The sequence below is a fragment of the Oncorhynchus mykiss genome, chromosome 11 (assembly GCF_013265735.2).
Source record: "Oncorhynchus mykiss isolate Arlee chromosome 11, USDA_OmykA_1.1, whole genome shotgun sequence".
Taxonomy (NCBI): Eukaryota; Metazoa; Chordata; class Actinopteri; order Salmoniformes; family Salmonidae; genus Oncorhynchus; species Oncorhynchus mykiss.
The window spans coordinates 30013502-30037512 of record NC_048575.1 but is presented as its reverse complement, the minus strand read 5'-3'; the positions used below and the strand labels follow the sequence as shown (position 1 = coordinate 30037512).

General features: G+C 40.6%; 1 protein-coding gene across 2 annotated transcripts in view; it reads left to right on the top strand.

The window, feature by feature from the left end:
• Positions 1 to 24011, top strand: part of LOC110535566 (cadherin-10-like) — a 62640-nt gene that overhangs the window by 23448 nt on the left and 15181 nt on the right. Inside the window, exons 3-7 of one of the 2 annotated variants that reach the window (XM_021620631.2) lie at positions 5228 to 5522; positions 12030 to 12149; positions 13765 to 13932; positions 14399 to 14586; positions 22239 to 22498. In XM_021620631.2, coding sequence (XP_021476306.2) covers positions 5228 to 5522; positions 12030 to 12149; positions 13765 to 13932; positions 14399 to 14586; positions 22239 to 22498 — 1031 coding nt within the window. The remainder of the gene's footprint in view (positions 1 to 5227; positions 5523 to 12029; positions 12150 to 13764; positions 13933 to 14398; positions 14587 to 22238; positions 22499 to 24011) is intronic. The other variant, XM_036935296.1, reaches the window with a different exon arrangement.

The following is a 24011-nucleotide window of genomic DNA, read 5'->3' as shown; positions in this document are numbered from 1 at the left end:
CCAGTCAACATTTTAGACACACCTACTCATTCCAGGGTTTTTCTTTATTTTTACTATTTTCTACATTGTAGAATATAGTGAGACACTACACTATGAAATAACACATATGGAACCATGCAATAACCAAAAAAAAGTATTTAAAAAATGTAAATACAAGTCCATATTGTGGCAAGAACAGCTCAAATAAGCTAAAAGAAATGACAGTCCATCATTAATTTAAGACATAAAAGTCAGTCAATGCGGAAAATGTTAAGAACTTTGAAAGTTTCTTCAAGTGCAGATGCAAAAACCATTAAGCACTATAAAGAAACTGGCTCTCATGAGGACCACCACAGGAAAGGAAGACCCAGAATTGCCTCTGCTGCAGAGGATAAGTTAATTTGAGTTAACTGCACCTCCAGATCGCATCCCAAATACATTTTTCACAGAGTTCTAATAACAGACACATCTCAACATCAACTGTTCAGAGGAAACTATGTGAATCAGGTCTTCACGGTCAAATCTCTGCAAAGCAAACACTACTAAAGGACATCAATAAGAAGAGGATACTTGCTTCTGCCAAGAAACACGAGCAATGGACATTAGACCTGTGGATATCTGTCCTTTGTTCTGATGAGTCCAAATTTGAGATTTTCTGTTCCAAATGCTGTGTCTTTGAGACGCAGAGTAGGTGAACGGATGATCTTCGCATGGTTGCCTGGTAGCATGGAGGAGGAGGTGTGATGGTGTGGCAGTGCTTTGCTGGTGATACTGTCACTGATTTATTAAAAATTCAAGGCACACTTAACCAGCATGGCTATGACAGCATTCTGCAGCGATATGCCATCCCACCTGGTTTGCGACTAGTGGGACTTTCATTTGTTTTTCAACAGGACAATGACCAAACACACCTCCAGGCTCTGTAAGGGCTATTTTACCAAGAAGGAGAATGACAGAGTGCTGCATCAGATGACCTGGCCTCCACAATTGCATGACCTCAACCCAATTGAGATGGTTTGAGATGAGTTGGACCGCAGAGTGAAGGAAAAGCAGCATATGTGGGAACTCCCTCAAGACTGTTGGAAAAGCATTCCAGATGGAGCTGGTTGAGAGAATGCTTTGTTTAGCGCTTTTCTGGTTACTACAATATTCCAAATGTGTTATTTCATAGTTTTGATGTCTTCACTATTATTCTACAATGTAGAAAATTTTACAAATAAAGAAAAACCCTTAAATGAGTAGGTGTGTCCAAACGTTTGACTGGTACTGTATTTATATACAGTGCCTTGCGAAAGTATTCGGCCCCCTTGAACTTTGCGACCTTTTGCCACATTTCAGGCTTCAAACATAAAGATATAAAACTGTATTTTTTGTGAAGAATCAACAACAAGTGGGACACAATCATGAAGTGGAATGACATTAATTGGATATTTCAAACTTTTTTAACAAATCAAAAACTGAAAAATTGGGCGTGCAAAATTATTCAGCCCCTTTACTTTCAGTGCAGCAAACTCTCTCCAGAAGTTCAGTGAGGATCTCTGAATGATCCAATGTTGACCTAAATGACTAATGATGATAAATACAATCCACCTGTGTGTAATCAAGTCTCCGTATAAATGCACCTGCACTGTGATAGTCTCAGAGGTCCGTTAAAAGTGCAGAGAGCATCATGAAGAACAAGGAACACACCAGGCAGGTCCGAGATACTGTTGTGAAGAAGTTTAAAGCCGGATTTGGATACAAAAAGATTTCCCAAGCTTTAAACATCCCAAGGAGCACTGTGCAAGCGATAATATTGAAATGGAAGGAGTACCAGACCACTGCAAATCTACCAAGACCTGGCCGTCCCTCTAAACTTTCAGCTCATACAAGGAGAAGACAAGAGGCCCATGATCACTCTGGATGAACTGCAGAGATCTACAGCTGAGGTGGGAGACTCTGTCCATAGGACAACAATCAGTCGTATATTGCACAAATCTGGCCTTTATGGAAGAGTGGCAAGAAGAAAGCCATTTCTTAAAGATATCCATAAAAAGTGTCGTTTAAAGTTTGCCACGAGCCACCTGGGAGACACACCAAACATGTGGAAGAAGGTGCTCTGGTCAGATGAAACCAAAATTGAACTTTTTGGCAACAATGCAAAACGTTATGTTTGGCGTAAAAGCAACACAGCTCATCACCCTGAACACACCATCCCCACTGTCAAACATGGTGGTGGCAGCATCATGGTTTGGGCCTGCTTTTCTTCAGCAGGGACAGGGAAGATGGTTAAAATTGATGGGAAGATGGATGGAGCCAAATACAGGACCATTCTGGAAGAAAACCTGATGGAGTCTGCAAAAGACCTGAGACTGGGACGGAGATTTGTCTTCCAACAAGACAATGATCCAAAACATAAAGAAAAATCTACAATGGAATGGTTCAAAAATAAACAAATCCATGTGTTAGAATGGCCAAGTCAAAGTCCAGACCTGAATCCAATCGAGAATCTGTGGAAAGAACTGAAAACTGCTGTTCACAAATGCTCTCCATCCAACCTCACTGAGCTCGAGCTGTTTTGCAAGGAGGAATGGGAAAAATGTTCAGTCTCTCGATGTGCAAAACTGATAGAGACATACCCCAAGCGACTTACAGCTGTAATCGCAGCAAAAGGTGGCGCTACAAAGTATTAACTTAAGGGGGCTGAATAATTTGGACGCCCAATTTTTCAGTTTTTGATTTGTTAAAAAAGTTTGAAATATTCAATAAATGTCATTCCACTTCATGATTGTGTCCCACTTGTTGTTGATTCTTCACAAAAAAATACAGTTTTATATCTTTATGTTTGAAGCCTGAAATGTGGCAAAAGGTCGCAAAGTTCAAGGGGGCCGAATACTTTCGCAAGGCACTGTATAGACAGTAAAGACAGTATATGAATAGAAAGGTGTGTACATCAGTAGTGATATAGGATGAGCCTCGACTAGAATGCAGTATAGACACATGCAATGGGTAAAACAGTATGTAAACATTATTAAAGTGACCAGTGCTCAATAACTATATACATAGGGCAGCAATCGCTAGTGTGCAGTGTAGAGTACTGGGTGGTAGCATACTAGTAACAGTGACTAAGTTCAGGGCAGGCTACTGGGCGGAGACCGGCTATTGATGACTTCTAGATAGTAGAAGGGTGAATTGAATTTTTAAATTTTATTTTAAGGATACCACAGGAAAGTAAGTGTTTTCCTGCAGCATTTTTTGAAACAATTCTATAGTTTACCATATAATTTTGTAGTAAACTGTAGCATACTGTGGAAAACTATACTACCGTACACACTTTTGTATCCCTCAATCATGTAAGTGCTTACTATAGAATTTTGTAGTATACTACAAATTTCCTATAGGAATACTACAGTAGCATCCACAAAATAAAACACTGTTGTAAATACCACAGTAAAGTGTGCAAAAACACTACAGTCACCAAAAACACATCACTTTTCTAACTATACTAAATACTACAGTAATAATTTGCATATACCCTGCCCCCTCCCCCATATCCCAATTTGTGTCATCCATAAGTGAGAAACATGCCAAGTAGACCATATATAGTGTACACTACACATTATAGAAAAGTGCAGGAATGTTGAACTACCTGAATAGACCCTATTGTGAGCTAGCTACAGATTATAGAAATTGTGGACTTTGAATATTCCTCTAGGAGAAAGCTTGCACATAATAAAGCAAAAACATTATAGTAAACACTACAGTATTGTCTGCAAAAACACTACAGTATACTACAGTATTCATTCTATAGTTAACTGTAAATACTATTATAAATATAAATACTAAAATCTGCAAATACACTGGAGTGAATAGTATAGTATTTTTTTATGTGGGAGTATGTTGATGTGTGTGTTGTAACATCAAATACAGGACTCATGGGTTGTCCACTTAAAATTACCCACAGAATATGATTATTTTGATCAGACAGGGCAGGGCACACCTTCGATATATCAATATACAGTAACTACTACCAATTGGGGAGAAAAGGGGGGTAAAATAATATATCGAAGGAAATACTGTACATTTAGCGACCTGGTCAGCATGCACTGCACCGCCACAGGAGACACTAGGGCGTGATGAGACAAGGATATCCCTGATGACACTTGTGCGCTGCCCCATGGGCCTCCCGGTGTGGCCACTTCAGGGGCAAGTTACAATTAAGATAAGAAGCATTGCTAAGAATCCATTGGAATGCAAGATTCAAGATGGATGTTCTGTACCAAACAGAGCAGTCTCTGAGCAACCATTCATGTTTTTTTTTTCATTATTTTACCCCCTTTTTCTCCCCAATTTGTAGTAGTTACTGTCTTGTCTCATCGCCGCAACGCCCGTACGGACTTGGGAGAGGCGAAGGTCGAGAGCCATGCGTACTCCGAAACACAACCCAACCAAGCCGCACTGTTTCTTGACACAACGCACATCCAACCCGGAAACCAGCCACACCAATATGTCAGAGTAAACACCGTACACCTAGCGACCTGGTCAGCATGCACTGCACCACCACAGGAGACACTAGTGCGTGATGAGACAAGGATATCCCTGATGGCCAAACCCTCCCTAACCCGGACGACACTTGTGCGCCAATTGTGCGCCGCCCCATGGGCCTCCCAGTTGCGGCCGGTTGCGACAGAGCCTGTGCTCGAACCCAGAATCTCTGGTGGCACGGCTAGCACTGCCTTAGACCACTGCGCCACCCGTGAGGCCCATTTATGTTGCAATATATGGTCCATACAAGAACCAAATAAGATCCAAACAAGAACCATTGCCTTTCAGTCTCTGAGCTAACATGCTTGTGCTAGCATTCTTGTTTTTCCATTTCTGAAATTAAGTAAATATATTGTGAGGGATGGTAATCGTCAGCCAAGAGTATATTATCTCTGAAATCAAATGTTTGTGAATTGAATGTATCCAAGGCCAATATAGTGAGCAATAATCAAAATCTCAAGATAGTTGCTAAATGGCATATATTATTATTATTATTATTATTATAGCTAGCTTGGCTGTATATGAATATCTGTCCAGAGAGACTAATCCAAGGCAAATGTAAACAGATGTTGAATTTAGTGTTGAATCTGTTATTTACATAAACCTGCCAACTGTACTTGCCATTTTAGTTTTTTGTACATTTCAAATTTCCTGACTGATGCTGAATGCTCTCTCCATCTCAAAAGAAATCTCTCACATGGTTTTTCCTTCTTTCTATCCACAGCTGCATTCCAATATGGACCGAGGGGAAGGTAACGTGAAGTACATTCTAACTGGAGACGGGGTGGGGAGCTTGTTTCTAATAGATGAGAACTCAGGTGACATTCACGCCACTAAGCGGTTGGACAGGGAGGAGAGAGCCATATACACACTCCACGCTAAGGTGGTGGACAAGAGGACCAACAAGACACTAGAGGCTGATACTGAATTTAACATCAAGATCCACGACATCAACGACAATGAGCCAAAGTTCTCAAAAGACATCTATTTCGCCAGTGTCCCAGAGATGTCAGATGTAGGTGAGTAAAAACAACTGCATTGTCTGAGTTGGTCCTTTTGTGGTGCTGTATTTCCATGAAGAAATGTGAATGACAATTATTTTTTAAACTTAGTTAACAAAGGCAGAGATAATGAACTGGAAATCAAACCATGTAATTGACACCATAATATCCATATGTAATAGTGGAAGGTTTAATCTTTAGTGAAGGTTTTGCCTCATTGCACTGAACTTAATTAAGATAATATAGATGAACCAGTAGGCACAAATACAAAAAAGCCTTAAAAAGGCAAAAGGGCAAACTGGAATACATTTCCAATTATGAGCCCACAAATTAATAGAATGTGTAATTGCAAGTTAAATAAAAACCTATTTGCCAATATGGCAAATAATCGTCCTCTATCGTGTTCACATAATGATGGAATCATTAACTGATTCCAGAGAGAGGATGTTGAGGTTAACAGTGACTGGATTTGTGGCTGGAATTGCTGGAATGTTTGAAAACATTGATGAAATTGTGGCTGGAATTGCTGGAATTGTTGGAAACATTTGATGAAAGTATTGAGCAGTGGAGCTCATATACAGAACAGTTTGAATATTTTGTTCTTGTATATTACATTGATGAGGACAAAATTGTGCCTAAATTATATAGTATTATGGGGCCAAAGAAATTTAATTTACTCCGCAGTCTGCTACAGGCAAGGTAACACAACGTGTGGAGATCTTGTGGAAATACTGGAAGGACCATTTTCACCAAATCACTAGTTATTGCTGAAGGGTTCCACAGAAGGACTCAGGAATAGGGAGAATCAGAGACGCGTGTTTGCTGCTGCATTAAATAGTGCACTAAATTAAATCAGTGCACTGTGAGTTTGATGTTCTAAATGACAGCATTAGAGACAGACTAGTATGTGAGCTAAGGCATGAAGCTACACAAGAGACTATTGACTGAAAGTAATCGGACCTTTGCAAAAGCTATTACAGTCAGTGTGTCCATGGGAATAGCTGCAAAAGAGGCTCAACAGTTGGATTCATCAGGAAATGTGCACCAACTGAAAATCAGGAGAGGGAAATCAAGGCACATGCTTCCACTTTGTCAAAGCAGGATATCAGGCATCTACTTGCTGGCGTAAGGACATAGATTGATGAGCATGTGGTAAAAAAGGGCCTTGTCGAACGAGCTTGCAGAAACAAAAAGAGCTCAGAGAAAACGCGTAAAACTGAAAACAAGAAAGAGATATTCCAACACAGGAAAAATAGACATGTTTAGGCTGTTGAGCAAGTGACCAATCAGAAGAGGAAGTCACACTGAATATACTGACTGTTGCTGGGGGGCTGCACGGCTACTATGTCTCTCCCTTGCTAGAGGGGCAGCTGGTGCATATAGAGATTGACACGGGCAGTTGTATCTCTTGTGTCAGACACAGTTTGACGAAAAGACACTGGAACACCTTGCATTTCAGCCAGCATACATCATATTAAAGACTTACATGGGTGAACCTGTCGCCATGAGAGGCATCACTGAGGTCACAGTTCAGATAAAGGGACAAACTGAAAAAATGCGTGTGCATACAATGACACATGGAAACACAGGCCTATCTTAAAGAAACATGGAGAAGTATTTAATGGAGCTGGGTTTCATAAAATATATTAGAGTGAAACTCAGCATTAAGCCAGACAACAAAGTTTCTGAAAACACAACCGGTACCTTATGCCATCAGACCAAAAGTTAAGGCTGACTTGGACGCTCTAGTCCAGGGTTCCCAAACTGGCGGCCAGCAGGCAGGGTTTTGTTTGGCCCCCCAAATTTTCGGAGAAAAAAAATATATATATACACCGCATATTTTTTTAAAATATTGTTGGCCATAAAAAGCTGTAAAAACACCAGGAAATCACCCCCATGTGATTTTAATGATGATATTCTGTTACCCAGTGTTCCCACACATTAGAGAGACATGTTTGCATACAAATTTGGCAAGTTTTGAAATCATTATGTTTTAGTCAAATATTTTATCTGTTTAGGGCGACACCCATCGTACCAGTCCTTAACAAGGATTGTGGAATCAGGATATGTGGAGACTGTTGAAATTCACAGTTAACCCTGTGTTGTCCGCTGAACAGTATCTGCTACCATACATCAATTTAGCCGGCAGTCAAAAGCAAAATAAACCACTACCAAGCCTAGTTGCGGATGCATGTGGAAGAAATGTCAAAAGAGCTGCTGACTGTTCTGACACAAAATGGGCTCTTCAGGTATTGTCGTCTACCGTTCGGAATCACAAGAGCACTAGCGCCGTTCCAAAAGGAGATGGAACAGACTCTGAGTGGATTGCCAGAAGACCAATGCTACCTGGATGGCATCCTTGTTACTGGAAAGGAACAAAAAGGATCATCTCCAGAACTTGGATGCAACACTACAGAGATTGAAGGACTATGGACTGCGAGTTTATAAGGAGAAATGTGCATTCTTCCAATCCAGGGTTAAATACCTTGGACACGTCATCGACACTACAGGCTTTCACAAGGCTTTGTCCAAGGTCAAGGCTATCTTGGACGCCCCAGCTCCTCAGAACGTGAGCCAACTACATTCTTCCTGGGGTTACTGAATAACTATGGACACTTTCTCCCAAGCTTAGCAGCGAAGCTGAAGCTGCTGTATCCGTTGCTTTGTCAGGACAAAACATGGAAATGGACAAAACAATGCAAGGAAGTGTTCATGAAAACCAAGAAAACACTCCGTAAATCTGCACTGACAAAACTTTGACCCGTCATTGCCCATCCAAATAGCTTGGGATGCTGGTCCCTATCGTGTGGGAGAAGTCGTGTCCCATGCCTTCCGGTGAAAAGAAGCCTATCATTTTCGCATCGAGGACATTGAACAAAGCAAAAATGAATTATGCAGTGATAGAATAAGAAACTCTAGGCATAGTTTTTGGAGTGTGTAAGTTCCACCACTATCCCCCCCATGCACCAACAACCAACAAAATTAACAAAATATAAAAAAGACAAAGACGAAGGAAAACAGAAAACAGCAATGCAACAAAGAAAGACATCAAGGACAACAAAAATCCTAACAGCAAGGCCGACTGAATATGTTTGAGTGCATGTATGGTACTATTTACATGTGTGTTTGTGTCCATGTATGTGCACGTGTGTGCATTTGAATGAGAGTGTATGTATATGCATGTGTACAAACAGCTGTGTGGCATCAGTCTCAGGAAAACAGGCATTAGCTGTAACACTGCCCCTCAGTGTCCTTCAAACATACTTTTTATTTTGACTTAATTTTTGTACTTTTATCTTTGACTGTCATTCTATCCCGCGCCCAGCAACTCCACTCTCACTTGTCTCCAATTCCACATCCCAACCCTCAGCTTCCCTCAGACCATCCCACCTATCTCTCCTGGCCACCCTGTTCTGATTTCTACGCAACACATATCTTTCAACTATGCTCTGACGTTTAACATACATTTTTAATCTATCTGATCGAATAGAATCCACAGATTGCAAGTTTAAGATAAATACTTTTACTAAGAGTATTAGTTACTAACCCGGTCTCTCCAGAGGTTTATTATTATTTCTAAAGGTACTGCATAGATGTAAACATATATATTTGTTTTGCAAGAGATAGTACTTGTATAGCCTAAGAAAGTAGCATAAATGTGCAGAAAGTAGTTTTGAATGCATTTTATTGAAGGAAGTCTTGAAATTTTTGGCAAAAATAGTGATATATTCTTATACACTGTACAATAAGGAATTCAACTACAAAATACTAGTCTTCTCCCATTTTTTTAACCATTGCCCCCACCCACAAGATGTATAAAAAACAACACTAAATAAGAAGAAAATAAGATAATAGATGCAAATAAAAAATGTGAAGAACATAAATCAATTGACTATTAGCACATACAGGACAGTATGCAAGTGTGTGTGCATGGACTTTGCAGATGCATTTCGCACATGTGCAGCACATAGTATTTGTTTTACACTACTTGTTTGGGGGGCAGGATTGTCATCTCTTCTTGCCTGCCCCAGCTGCAGCCTCAGGCGGATTAGGACAAGATTCAGCCCCCTGAACAGCTTTCATAAGCCCTGCAAAGGCTGCTGTATGGGAGAGGCGCTCTATCCTTTGAATGTGTGGAGTTACAGGTGCCTTTCTCAGCTGCTGCAGGAACACCCTCCTCTTGTTACGCTTATCTGGCATCCAGGTAGGGTTGATCTTGTTCCATATCACAAAGGCATTGTATGAGGACACATCAATGATGTTATGGAAGATGACCAGGGGCCAGCGGGCAGTCATCCTCCTGCAGCTGTAAGTTCCAATCACCTTGTCCAGGTTTTCCACGCCTCTTTTGTTGTGGTTGTAGTCCAGGATGATGGCTGGCTTCCAGTCCTCATGATCACTGATCTCAGCCGTTTTGTGCAGTGTGCTCAAGAGGACGACATTATTGTTCCTCTTTGGGAGGTAATAAACTAGAGTGGGGTGAAGGCAAACTTTGATGGGAAGGCCTCTCTCCCCCTTGTTGCAAGGATTGCAGGGGGAGCTTAGGCTTGTTCTTTCTAACTGTGCCAACCATGTTGATCTTCCTCTTCAGGAGCTGCTGGCTGAGTTCATGAGAGGTGAAGAAATTGTCACACCTGACATTGTACCCCCTCAGTCAATCTGTCACATTAAGCAAAACCCACATCCAATGGTTCTTCCATGTGTAGACTTGCATCTTCAAGCGTAGCTGGATTGTACGTCACAGGCCACCCATATCTTGATGTCATACTTTGCTGGCTTGCAGGACATATACTGCTGGAAAGGACAGTGACTTTTTGACAAAAGAGATTACTATCAGTAATTAATATTAGTGTCCCAGAAAACAATCACATAAATCAATTATATTACAGCAATAGATAATATAATTAACAGTGAAAATCACTTACATTACAGGTATGAAAATACAAATGTACCTCTGAATGGAACCAGTTGCTCATCCACTGTTACTTCAGGCCCAGAGTTGTAGAGGTATGGCAGACGCTCCACCCACTTCTCCCAGACCACTCTTATGGCCGCCAGATTCTCTCACACGTCTTGCAGGTCTTGACAAAGTGTGAAAGACTTTCAGTGGCATCGTGGCACGGAAAATCACCCTTCCAATCTCTGCATCCCAGAGACTGCATGTAGCCTCGCTTCAGGACCTATACATACTCACTAAGATTAGTAGCCCTATGTAGGGACGCTGGTCAATCTCATCCATCCTTTTCCAATTGTATCCATGTTTACGGAAACCCTAAAAATGTGTAATCTCCAGGATTATTTTTTTGATGGCTGATGTGATGAATATGTAGAATGTTGAGGCAATGTCTGTCACGTTCTGACCTTTATTTCCTTTGTTTTGTCTTTATTTAGTATGGTCAGGGAGTGAGTTGGGGTGGGCAGTCTGTGTGTTTTTCTATGTTGGGGTTTTGAGTTCAGCCTAGTATGGTTCTGAATCAGAGGCAGGTGTCATTAGTTGTCTCTGATTAAGAATCATACTTAGGTAGCCTGGGTTTCACTTTTGAGTTGTGGGTGTTTGTTTCCGTGTGAGTGTTTGTTGCCACACGGTACTGTTTCGGTTTTCGTTCATGTTCACGTTTATTGTTTTATATTTCATAGTGTTCAGTTTAAATCTTATAATAAACGTTATGGACACTTACCACGCTGAGCATTGGTCCTACGATCCTTCTCGCTACTCCTCCTCAGAAGAGGAGGAATGCCGTTACAATGTCCTGGGCATGGGCTCCTGCATGTCTTGTGGGCCCTGGGGTCACCCTTATGACATCGTGTGATGCCATCCTGCCCTGGTTGTCATATGGTGACAAGGACCATGATGTTTTGCTGTTCTTTGGCAAAAATGTCTCTCATTCAGCTTGGGGGATTTCTTCTTCATCTGAAGATGATGCATCATGCTCTGGGTTGTATTCTTCCCCATATTCTTCTTCTTCCTCTTCTAAATCATCGTTCTCTTGTTCCTCCTGGACATCTGAAAAAAATCAGATCTATGACCTGTTGGGCCCTGAAACGTGCACATATGACTTCAGCAAAGAGAGAACTGGGGGAACTGTAATCTGACTGCATTCCCCATTAGTAAACAATGCTTTCAATAGATTTTTATTTTGTCAGAAATGTTGTTTATTTTGACTGAACTTGAGTCATGTGTGGGGAGAGGGGAGATGCTGCACAAGCACAAGACAGTTTTCGATTTGTCTGTGTTTAATCAGTAGCACGCAATCTCAATTTCTCGTGTGTGTGTGTGTGTGTGTGTGTGGTGTGTAAATTAGTTTATCACTTACTTCAAACCCTAGCTAACAACACTGAACAAAATGTAAAAGTAATATGCAACAATTTCAAATTACAGTTCATATAAGAAAATGAGTCAACTGAAGTAAATTAATTAGGCCTTAATCTATGGATTTCACATGACTGTGTAGGGGCACAGCTACTTGAGTTGGGTTGGGTTCCCCATTATAGATATGTGCATGAACTCTATCTTCTCCTCCACAGGCACGTCAGTTATACAAGTCACTGCGACAGATGCTGACGATCAAACATACGGGAACAGTGCCAAGCTTGTGTACAGTATTCTACAGGGTCAACCCTATTTCTCAGTGGATTCAGACAATGGTAAAATATAAAAAAGGTTTCCTCTCTTGTCTGAATCAAGCAATGATCATTTATTTGCGGGTTAATGTCTGCTGTGAACTGTTGGTGTGGTGTAAATAGAGCTGAAGTCGGAAGTTTACATACACGTTAGCCAAAAACATTTAAACTCAGTTTTTCAAAATTCCTGACATTTAATCCTAGTAGAAATTCTATGCCTTAGGTCAGTTAGGATCACCACTTTATTTTAAGAATGTGAAATGTCAGAATAATAGTTGATAGAATGATTTATTTCAACTTTAGTTTCTTTCATCACATTCCCAGTGGGTCAGAAGTTTACATACATTAAATGAGTATTTGGTAGCATTGTTTAACTTGAATCAAACATTTCAGTTAGCCTCCCACAAGCTTCCCACAATAAATTGGGTGAATTTTGTCCCATTCCTCCTGACAGAGCTGGTGTAATTTAGTCAGGTTTGTAGGCCTCCTTGCTCGCACACAGTTCGCAGAGTTCTGCCAACAAATGTTCTGTAAGATTGAGGTCAGGGCTTTGTGATGGCAACTCCAATACCTTGACTTTGTTGTCCTTAAGCCATTTTTCCACAACTTTGGAAGTATGCTTGGGGTCATTGTCCATTTGGAAGACCCATTTATGACCAAACTTTAACTTCCTGACTAATGTCTTGAGATGTTGCTTCAATATATCCACATAATTTTCCTACCTCATGACGCCATCTATTTTGTGAAGTGCACCAGTGCTTCCTGCAGCAAAGCACCCCCACAATATGATGCTGCCACCCCGTGCTTCATGGTTGGGATGGTATTCTTCGGCTTCAAAGCCTCCTCCTTTTTCTCCAACCATAATGATGGTCATTATGGCCAAACAGTTCTATTTTTGTTTCATCAGACCAGAGGACATTTCTCAGCATGTACAGTTGCAAACCATAGTCTGACTTTTTATGGAGGTTTTGGAGCAGTGGATTCTTTCTTGCTGAGTGGCCTTTCAGGTTATGTCCAAATAGGACTCGTTTTACTGTGGATATAGATACTTTTGTACCTTTTTCCTCCAGCATCGTCACAAGGTCCACAAGGTAGGCTTTGAAATACATCCACAGGTACACCTTCAATTGACTCAAATGATGTCAATTAGCCTATCAGAATCTTCTAAAGCCATGACATCGTTTTCTGGAATTTCCAAGGTGTTTAAAGGCACAGTCAACTTAGTGTATGTAAGCTTCTGACCTACTGGAATTGTGATACAGTGAAATATTCTGTCTGTAAACAATTGTATGAAAAAGTACTTTTCATGCACAAAGTAGATGTCCTAACCGACTTGCCAAATTATAATTTGTTAACAAGAAATGTGTGGAAATTTGTTTTAATGACTCCAACCTAATTGTATGTAAACTTCCGACTTCAGCTGTATACATTGGTGTTCAGCTTTTGATGCCTTCATTTGATAACTCAACAAGATTTGTAATATGTTGTGTTCATACTTATTACTGGCAATACTGATTATTGTTTATTCTAAATGAAGTAGATCTTGTCCTTGTAAATTATTTTTAACTCACGTTAAACCTGACCAATCATACACCAGTCATACTTATTTGTACTGATAGTAGTCTATCTTCTAACTCAGGTACTATCAGGACAGCCCTGCCCAACATGGACAGGGAGACGAAGGAGAACTACCAGGTTGTGATCCAGGCTAAAGACATGGCTGGCCAGATGGGTGGACTATCAGGAACCACCACGGTCAGCATCACTCTCTCTGATGAGAACGACAGCCCACCCCGCTTTGCCAACCGTAAGACTCAATTCCGCTCTCCTTGTTGACCTGTTTTTCATTTAGGCGCACACAATGCTGTACTGTACAGTACATGTATGTGCTTTATAACTGTGCAAAACTGTTTGAACCAAGTCAACAAAGGTTATTCTAGCTTGTAGGCCTATCAACAATAACTTATGATCTCTGTCTAGTCAATGTCAGATAAGGTTTTAAGACATAACCAATAAGCTTTTTCCTACCACTGTACTGAACCTTTAATGTCCTTTCAAAAAGCAGATGTTGTTCTATACACTGTATGTAGCCTATGGTTAGGACTGGCATCATAGTCCCAAAGAGAACCATCTGTACGAAATAATCCTTTCTGAAGGATTCCCACAACTAATGAAAACGTTGCCAAACATTTCCACACAAGGAAAATTGCACAAAAAATGGCAGTGCTTATTCTGTTCTTTTTTTAAATCATAGTTTTCCCTCATCTCCCCAGATACATTTCGTCTGAGCACTCTGGAGTCAGCTGAAGTAGGAGCTGCCATAGGCCGGATCAAGGCTAGCGATGCGGATGTGGGGCGGAATGCTGAGATGCAGTATAGCATCGTCGATCGAGACGGACAGGACATATTCACCATCATCACTGACCAAAATACACAGGAGGGCATTATCAGAGTGAAAAAGGTAGCCCCTAAACTCCTGAGTGCAACGCTCTCATGTTTTAATCGCCTATGACCCCACTGCTTCAAATCACAAGATACCACTTTGTGTGCAGACAGAGTGATCCTCTCTCTGAACTAAACCCGTCTTCTATTATTATCATCATCTTCACGAAAGTACTTAATTCTTTTCACTGTTAAGAGACCCTTATTCCTCCTTGGGATTTGAATAAAGAGTCTGAGACTTTTGAAATCCAGGTTTAGCTTTTCCTTTCTTAGCCAGGGCCATGCTTTTCAGAGCCTCAGTGAATTATGTAAATTGAAGAACCTAAGTGGTGCGTACGTACTGAATACACAGGCTCAGATGAAAAATGATAGCAGTCCTTCATATCTGAAAGTGCCATAAAGATTTTTCGACTTGACCACCAGTTATTGATACAGTACACTCACAGTTATTTGAAATACAACATGTCATCCCAGATGTATTACTTTTAACACAATCACCGTGTTGGCACAACATGATGTGTACATTTTTCAACACATTTTGTGTAAATTTCTGCAATTAATGTGTTAAAATCTGAAAACCATACAAGCCACCCTAGATGTGTTAATTGACCAATCAAATTGTGGATCCAAAGTCAACATGCATCTACTCTCTTAGAACAGATGTATTAAAAACGCCACAAGTTGAGTTATTTTTTAACACATCTCTTTGTAGTTAGGGACGACGTGTTCCTTTTAACACAGTCACTGTGTTGTCACATTTAACACGTTGTGTAAATAATTTTTCAACACAATGACTATGTTAAAAGTAATGTGACATCCCTAACTGTACACAATGAGGTGTAAAAACATGTTGTTTTTTACACAGACCGTGCATTCGAAAAGTATTCAGATCCCTTGACTTTTTTTCACATTTTGTTATGTTACAGCCTTATTCTAAAATTGATGAGAAGAATGCATGTTTTAATCCATCTACAAAAAATACCCCATAATAACAAAGCACAAACAGGTTTTTAGAAATGTTTACTAATTTCTTAGAAATAAACAACTATAATATCACATATACATAAGTATTCAGACCCTTTACTCAGTACTTTGTTGAAGCACCTTTGGCAGCGATTACAGCCTTGAGTCCTCTTGGGTATGGCCCTAAAAGCTTGGCACACCTGTATTTGGGGAGTTTCACTCATTCTTCACTGCAGACCCTGTCAAGCTCTGTCTGGTTGGATGGGGAGCGTCATTGGACAGCTATTTTCAAGTCTCTCCAGAGATGTTCGATCGTGTCCGGGCTCTGGCTGGGTCACTTAAGGACATTCAGAGACTTGTCCCAAAATCACTCCTGCATTGTCTTGGATGTGTGCTTCGTGTCATTGTCCTGTTGGAAGGTGAACATTGCCCCAGTCTGAGGTCATGAGTGCTCTGAAGCAGGTTTCCATCAATGATCTCTCTGTACTTTGCTCCGTTCATCTTTCCCTCGATCCTGACTAGTCCCTACTGCCACCATCATGCTTCACCGTAGGGATGGTGCCAGATTTCCTCCAGACGTGCCGCTTGGCATTCAGGCCACAGAGTTCAATCTTAGTTTCAACAGACCAGAGAATCTTTTTTCTTATGATCTCGGAGTCCTTTAGGTGCCTTTTGGCAAACCCCAAGTGAACTATCATGTGCCTTTTACTGAAGAGTGACTTCCGTCTGGCCACTCCACCATAAAGAGCTGATTGGTGGAGTGCTGCAGAGATTGTTGTTCTTCTGGAAGTTTCTCCCATCTCCACAGATGGACTCTGGAGCTCTATCAGTAACGTACTTCTACCATAGACCATTTAAACTGGTAAAACACTTCCACTCATGGGTGGCCAAAAATAACTTGCTGAAAAATACACCCCCCCACTAAGCCACACCTGCAATATAATGTAGATCTACCATGGTCCAGTTAAACTGGTACAACCCTTCCAGTCAAGGATGGCCATAAATAACTAATAGAAAGCCATGCCTCCAATATAATTTGTCAGTGTGCCTTTTCAAGTGAATTGTAGAGTTACCAACAATGAATGTTAATGAGAGTTTCGTAGGCAAATGTTGTCATAAACAGTTTCATTTGAATGATAATACATCTTATAAAGCCTTATTTGAGGCTGAGTTTAACATGATACATTGTCCTGAATCTCATGGTTTACAGGTAACATGAGGCTGAAAGTAGGGGGAGAAAACATGTCTTGTGGTAACTCTACAATTCACTTGAAAAGGCAAGGCATACAAATTATGTCGGAGGCGTGGCTTAGTTCGGGCATGGCTTTCAGTGCACCACTTTTATGAGAGAAAACAAAAGGTTTCCGGAGCTGCAGAGGGCTTTATTTGTCCAATAATACACTACATATATGCAAAGGTATGTGGACACCCCTTCAAATTGGTGGATTTAACTATTTTAGCCACACCCGTTGGTGACGAGCACACAGCCATGCAATCTCCAGAGACAAACATTGGCAGTAGAATGGCCTTAATGAAGAGCTAAGTGACTTTCAGCGTGGCACCGTCATAGGATGCCACCTTTCCAACAAGTCAGTTTGTAACATTTCTGCACTGCTAGAGATGGCCCTGTCAACTGTAAGTGCTGTTGTTATGAAGTGGAAACGTCTAGGATCAACAACGGCTCAGCCGCAAAGTGGTAGGCCACACAAGTGTTGATGTGTGTGAAGTGCTATAGCGTGTAGTGCATAAAAATTGTCTAACACTCACTACAGATTTCCAAACTGCCTCTGGAAGCAATGTCAGCACAACCACTGTTCGTTGGGAGCTTCATGAAATGGGTTTCCTTGGCCGAGTAGGCTGGAGATAAAATGTATGACAATGTTATGAGACAGGCACTTTTTGCATATTTTTTTATTTAACCTTTATTTAACTAGGAAAGTAAGTTAAGAACAAATTCCTATTTACAATGATGGCCTACCTGGCCAAACCTGGACGACACTGGTCCAATTGTGCTCCGCCCTATGGGACTCCCAATCACGACCGGATCTGATAAAGCCTGGAATCGAACCAGGGACTGTAGTGATGCCTCTTGCACTGAGATGCAGTGCCTTAAGCTTCGAAGACACCGACAGTGTCATTGTGCAAAATAGCACGTAGCATCATCTGGAAATGTATGCAACAAAAGTTTCACCTTCACCAACATTCACCTTCTGCTACCATTTCTGTCAAGCCGTCTATGCATTCAGTTTGACGCAAACTTTCAATAAATCTAACATATGCACCACACCGAACGCACTGCAACTGCCTCGACAACTCAATACTGCAAGGGAAACACAGCGTTTCATTGGAAATGAATGTAATTCTGGTGTACCAAAATGCAATGACGCTGTCGGTGTGTTCGAAGCATTAGACCACTGCGCCACTCGGAAGCCCATCATACAGTTTGCACCATTCAAATAGACTTACACCTAAATGGCACCCAATCAAATCAAAAATGTGCTGACATGTCAACAAACAACATATTCTAAAAACAGGATACTTTGAAGTAAAATGGTCAATATTTAATGGATAATCAGGCTACTCACAACTGCTCTCCAGGAGTTTCACCCCGTGGGATAAATTGTCATGATCATTGGTTTCTAGTTTGTTTCCGTCAATTGTTGATGATCTGACACAGTGAGGAAAAAAATTACTTCTACATTTCCTGCTATGTAAACACATTGCAAATATGCTCAGGATAACTCCTGATGTACAGTAGCTGGGTAGCTGATATTCAGAGCTTGAACAGCCAAATTGATTGGTCACAGGAATCAGCATCAACATCTTTTGGACGTCTTTTTTTGGTCCTGTCCAAATTAGCATTCTTTTTTTGGTCCTGTCCAAATTAGCATTCTTTTTTTGGTCCTGTCCAAACAAGCAGTCTTTTTTTGGTCCGGTCTGGACAAGCCTTGGTTTGACCCAAACATAAACATCTACAGTATGTTTAGTTCAGATTTGGTCCAAACAGATAAATGACTTGTTTTCAACTTTCATTCAGAGCTGAAAATGTACATAATTTCAACATCCGGAAAATGCATATTTTCAACTTCGATTCAGAACCGAAAATGAACCTGATTTCAATGTCTGAAGACGTCTTTTCGACTTTCAATAAAAACCTAAATTGAACCTAACTTCAATTTCTGGAAAATTAGTATTTTAGAAATCTTTTTAACGTAATTTGCTTACTGAGACTTTTCTTGTTTTGCAAGATACGGCAATAATTTTGTCTCGCCTAGGGTGGCAGATAAAAGTCAACTTGTCCTAGAGATATTTACACGGTTATCAAAACGTCCCACCATGGTTAGCCTACACGATACAAAGCCTTTATTTGAAGTGGTTCTAAAATCCCCTATGGGAAAAATTTATGGTGGAGAAACGATTGGAACTATTTCCTTGTTTGACCGCAAAGTTTTATGGGTATTATGACTCGTACTGTGGCACTCTATATTGGTCCATTAAAACAGGAGTTGCAAAGGTCCAGTGCACTTATTTTGTGAGTATGAACAATATAAACCTGAATAGTGTATAAAGATACAGTGCCTTGCAAAATATAAATCCCAATTGGCGTTTCTCCTAATTGTGGCATTACAACCTGTAATTGAAATGGATTTTTATTTGGATTTCATGTAATGGACATACACAAAATAGTCCAAATTGGTGAAGTGAAATGTTAAAAAATTACTTATTTCAAAAAATTAACCCCCTTTAATATGAATCCCTCAAATAAGATCTGGTGCAACATATTACTTTCAGAAGTCACATAATTAGTTTTTAAAAAGTCCTACTGTGTGCAATATAAGTGTCACATGATCTGTCACAGGATCTCAGTATATATACACCTGTTCTGAAAGGCCGTAGAGTCTGCAACAGCACTAAGCAAGGGGTACCACCAAGCAAGCGGAACCATGAAGACCAAAGAGCTCTCCAAACAGGTCAGGGACAAAGTTGTGGAGAAATACAGATCAGGGTTGGGTTATAAAAAAATATCAGAAACTCTGAACATCCCACAGAGCACCATTAAATCAATTTTTTTTAAAGAACATGGCTCCACAACAAACCTGGCAAGATAGGGCCGCCCACCAAAACTGACGGACCAAGCAAGGAGGGCATTAATCAGAGATGCAACAAAGAGACCAAAGATAACCCTGAAGGAGCTGCAAAGCTCCACAGCGGAGATTGGAGTATCTGTCCATAGGACCACTTTAAGCCATACACTCCACAGAGCTGGGCTTTACGGAAGAGTGGTCAGGAAAAGCCATTGTTTAAGAAAAAAAACAAGGAAACATGTTTGGTGTTCGCCAAAAGGCATGTGGGAGACTCCCCAAACATATGGAAGAAGGTACACTGGTCAGATAAGACAAAAATGTTGCTTTTTGGCCATCAAGGCAAACGCTATGTCTGGCGCAAACCCAACACCTTTCATCACCCCGAGAACACTATCCCCACAGGGAAGCATGGTGGTGGCAGCATCATGCTTTGGGGATGTTTTTCATCGGCAGGAACTGGGAAACTGGTCATAATTGAAGGAATGATGGATGGAACTAAATATAGGGAATTCTTGAGGGAAACCTGATTCAGTCTTCCAAAGATTTGAGACTGGAACGGCGGTTCACCTTCCAGCAGGACAATAACCATAAGCATACTGCTAAAGCAACACCCAAGTGGTTTAACTTCTTATGGCAGTATTGAGTAGCTTGGATGAATAAGGTGCCCAGAGGTGCCCAGAGTATACTGCCTGCTACCTGGTCCCAGAAGCTAATATATACATATCATTAGTATATTTGGATAGAAAACACTCTGAAGTTTCTAAAACTGTTTGAATGTTTAACAGAACCCATATGTCAGGCAAAAGCCTGAGAAAAAATCTAACCAGGAAGTGGGAAATCTGAGGTTGGTCGTTTTTCTACTCATTCCCAATTGAAGATACAGTGGGATATTGGTCATGTTGCACTTCCTAAGGCTTCCACTAGATGTTAACAGTCTTCAGAACCTTGTTTGATGCTTCTACTGTGAAGGAGGGGGGAATGAGAGGGGAATGAGTCAGAGGTCTACCAGAGAGCCATGAGCTGGTGACGCTCGTTCACTTGAGAGCGAGCTCTGTTCCATAGCATTTCTACAGACAAAGGAATTCTCCGGTTAGAACATTATTGAAGATTTATGTTAAAAACATCCTAAAGATTGATTCTATACTTCGTTTGACATGTTTCTACGGACTGTAACGGAACGTTGACTCTTCGTCTGTTCCTAGTGAACGTGCTTCATGAATTTTGATATGTGAACTGAACGCGCTAACAAAAGGAGCAATTTGGACATAAATGATGGACATTATCGAACAAAACAAACATTTATTGTGGAACTGGGATTCCTGGGAGTGTATTCTGATGAAGATCATCAAAGGTAAATGAATATTTATGTTATTTCTGACTTCTTTTGACTCCAACGTGGTGGATATCTGGTTGGGTTGTTTTGGTCTCTGAGCGCCTTACTGAAAGTTTTTTTAAATTTGACACAGCGGTTGCATTAAGGGGGAAGTGTATCTAAAGTTCCATGTATAACACTTGTATTTTCATTAACATTTATGATGAGTAATTTCTGTAAATTGATGTGGCTCTCTGCAAAATTATCAGATGTTTTTGGAACTACTGAACATAATGCGCCAACTTATACTGAGATTTTTTATATAAATATGATCTTTATTGAACAAAACATAGTCCTATGAGTGTCATCTGATGAAGATCATCAAAGGTTAGTGATTAATTCTATCTCTATTTCTGATCTTTGTGACTCCACTCTGGCTGGAAAAATGGCTGTGTTTTTCTGTGACTTGGCTCTGACCTAACATAATTGTTTGTGGTGCTTTCACTGCAAAGCCTATTTGAAATCGGACACTGTGGTGGGATTAACAAAAAGTGTATCTTTAACATGGTGTGAAATACTTGTATGTTTGAGGAATTTTAATTATGAGATTTCTGTTGTTTGAATTTGGCGCCCTGCACTTTCACTGGCTGTTGTCATATCGATCCCGTTAGCGGGATCTCAGCCATAAGAAGTTTTAAGGGGAACATCTAAATGTCTTGGAATGGCCTAGTCAAAGCCCAGACCTCATTCCAATTAAGAATCTGTGGTATGACTTAAAAAGATTGCTGTACACCAGTGGACCTATCCAACTTGAAGGAGTTGGAGCAGTTTTGCCTTGAAGAATGGGCATAAATTCCAGTGGCTAGATGTGCCAAGTTTATAGAGACGTACCCCAAGAGACTTGCAGCTGTTATTGCTGCAAAATATGGCTCTACAAAGCATTGACTTTGAGGGTGAATAGTTATGCACGCTCAAGTTTTCAATTTTTTGTCTTATTTCTTGTTATTATTCACAATAAAAGATAGTTTTCATCTTCAAAGTGGAAGGGATGTTGTGTACATCAAATGATACAAATCCCCCCCAAAATCTAAATGGGAAAAATGCCAAGGGGGATGAAAACTTTTGCAAGCCACTGTGGGTGGGGGAACTCCACTGTACTTTACTCATTCACTCATTTTTTTACTTCAACCAAGAATCCACCAAGTTTATCAATTAAAGTATAAACCTACAGTTATGAAAGGACTTACGGTTAGGATAGTATATTCATTCTATTGAATAATTATTGTTTCATCTGTTTCATTTTCTTCATAGCAACTGGATTATGAGAGAAAAAAGACATTCTCATTTAAAGTGGAGGTGACCAACACTTATCTGGATCCCAGGTTCATGTACAGTCCCAACCCTCCATTCAAAGATGACGCCATGGTGCGGGTGACAATAGAGGATGTGGACGAGCCGCCAGTGTTCAGCAGGAACCCTTACATCATCGAGGTGCATGAGGATACAGCCGCAGGTAGCTTTGTTGGTGTGGTGTCAGCTAAGGACCTCGATGCTGACAACAACCCAGTCAAGTAAGTGATTGTGTGATGAGGGTCACGCTGCTTGCTTAACAGTATAAAGCTAACAATTCAATGGCACATGTGGAGGAATGTCATGCAGAGGAGCGATGCTACTAATCCAACTCGGTTACACATATTATACTGAACTAATCTGTATCAGCATCTTTTTTTTATATATGCTGTTCATTCAGAGGATTAAGTTCACATACACCTTAGCCAAATACATTTAAACTCAGTTTTTCAAAATTAATACTTGTAAAAAATACCCTGATTTAGGTCAGTTATGATCACCACTTAATGTTATGAATGTGAAATGTCAGAATAATAGTAGAGTGATTAATTTCAGCTTTTATTTCTTTCATCACCTTCCCAGTGGGTCAGAAGTTTACATAAACTCAATTAGTATTTGATAGCATTGCATTTAAATTGTTTAACTTGGGTCAAACATTATGGGTAGCCTTCCACAAGCTTCCCACAATAAGTTGGGTGAATTTTGGTCCATTCCTACTGACAGAGCTGGTGTAACTGAGTCAGGTTTGTAGGCCTCCTTGCTCGCACACGTTTTTACAGTTCTACCCACACATTTTCTATATGATTGAGGTCAGGGCTATGTGATGGCAACTCCAATACCTTGACTTTGTTGTCCTTAAGCCATTTTCCCACAACTTTGGAAGTATGCTTGGGGTCATTGTCCATTTGGAAGACCCATTTGTGACCAAGCTTTAAACTTCCTGACTGATGTCTTGAGATGTTGCTTCAATATATCCACATAATTTTCCTACCTCATGACGCCATCTATTTTGTGAAGTGCACCAGTTCCTCCTGCAGCAAAGCACCCACACAACATGATGCTGCCACCCACGCGCTTCACAGTTGGGAGGGTGTTCTTCGGCTTGCAAGCGCCCCCCTTTTTCCTCCAAACATAACAATTTTTATAATGGCCATTTTTGTTTCATCCGACCAGAGGACATTTCTCCAAAAAGTATGATCTTTGTCCCCATCTGCAGTTGCAAACCGTAGTCTGGCTTTTTTATGGCGGTTTTGGAGCAGTGGCTTATTCCTTGCTAAGTGGCCTTTCAGGTTATGTCAGTATACGACTCTCATTTTGCTGTGGATATAGATAGTTTTGTACCTTTTTCCTCCAGCATCCTTTGCCATCCTTTGCCGTTGTTCTGGGATTGATTTGCTCTTTTCTCACCAAAGTAATTCATCACTTGTAGACAGAATGCGTCTCCTTCCTGAGTGGTATGATGGCTGCGTGGTCCCATGGTGTTTATACATGCATATTATTGTTTGTACAGATGAACGTGGTACCTTCAGGCATTTGGAAATTGCTCCCAAGGATGAACCAGACTTGTGGAGGTCTACAATTGTTTTTCTGAGGTCTTGGCAGATTCATTTTGATTTTCCCATGATGTCAAGCAAAGAGGCACTGAGTTTGAAGGTAGACCTTGAAATACATTGACAGGTACACCTCCAATTGACTCAAAGTATGCCAATTAGCCTATCAGAAGCTTCTAAAGCC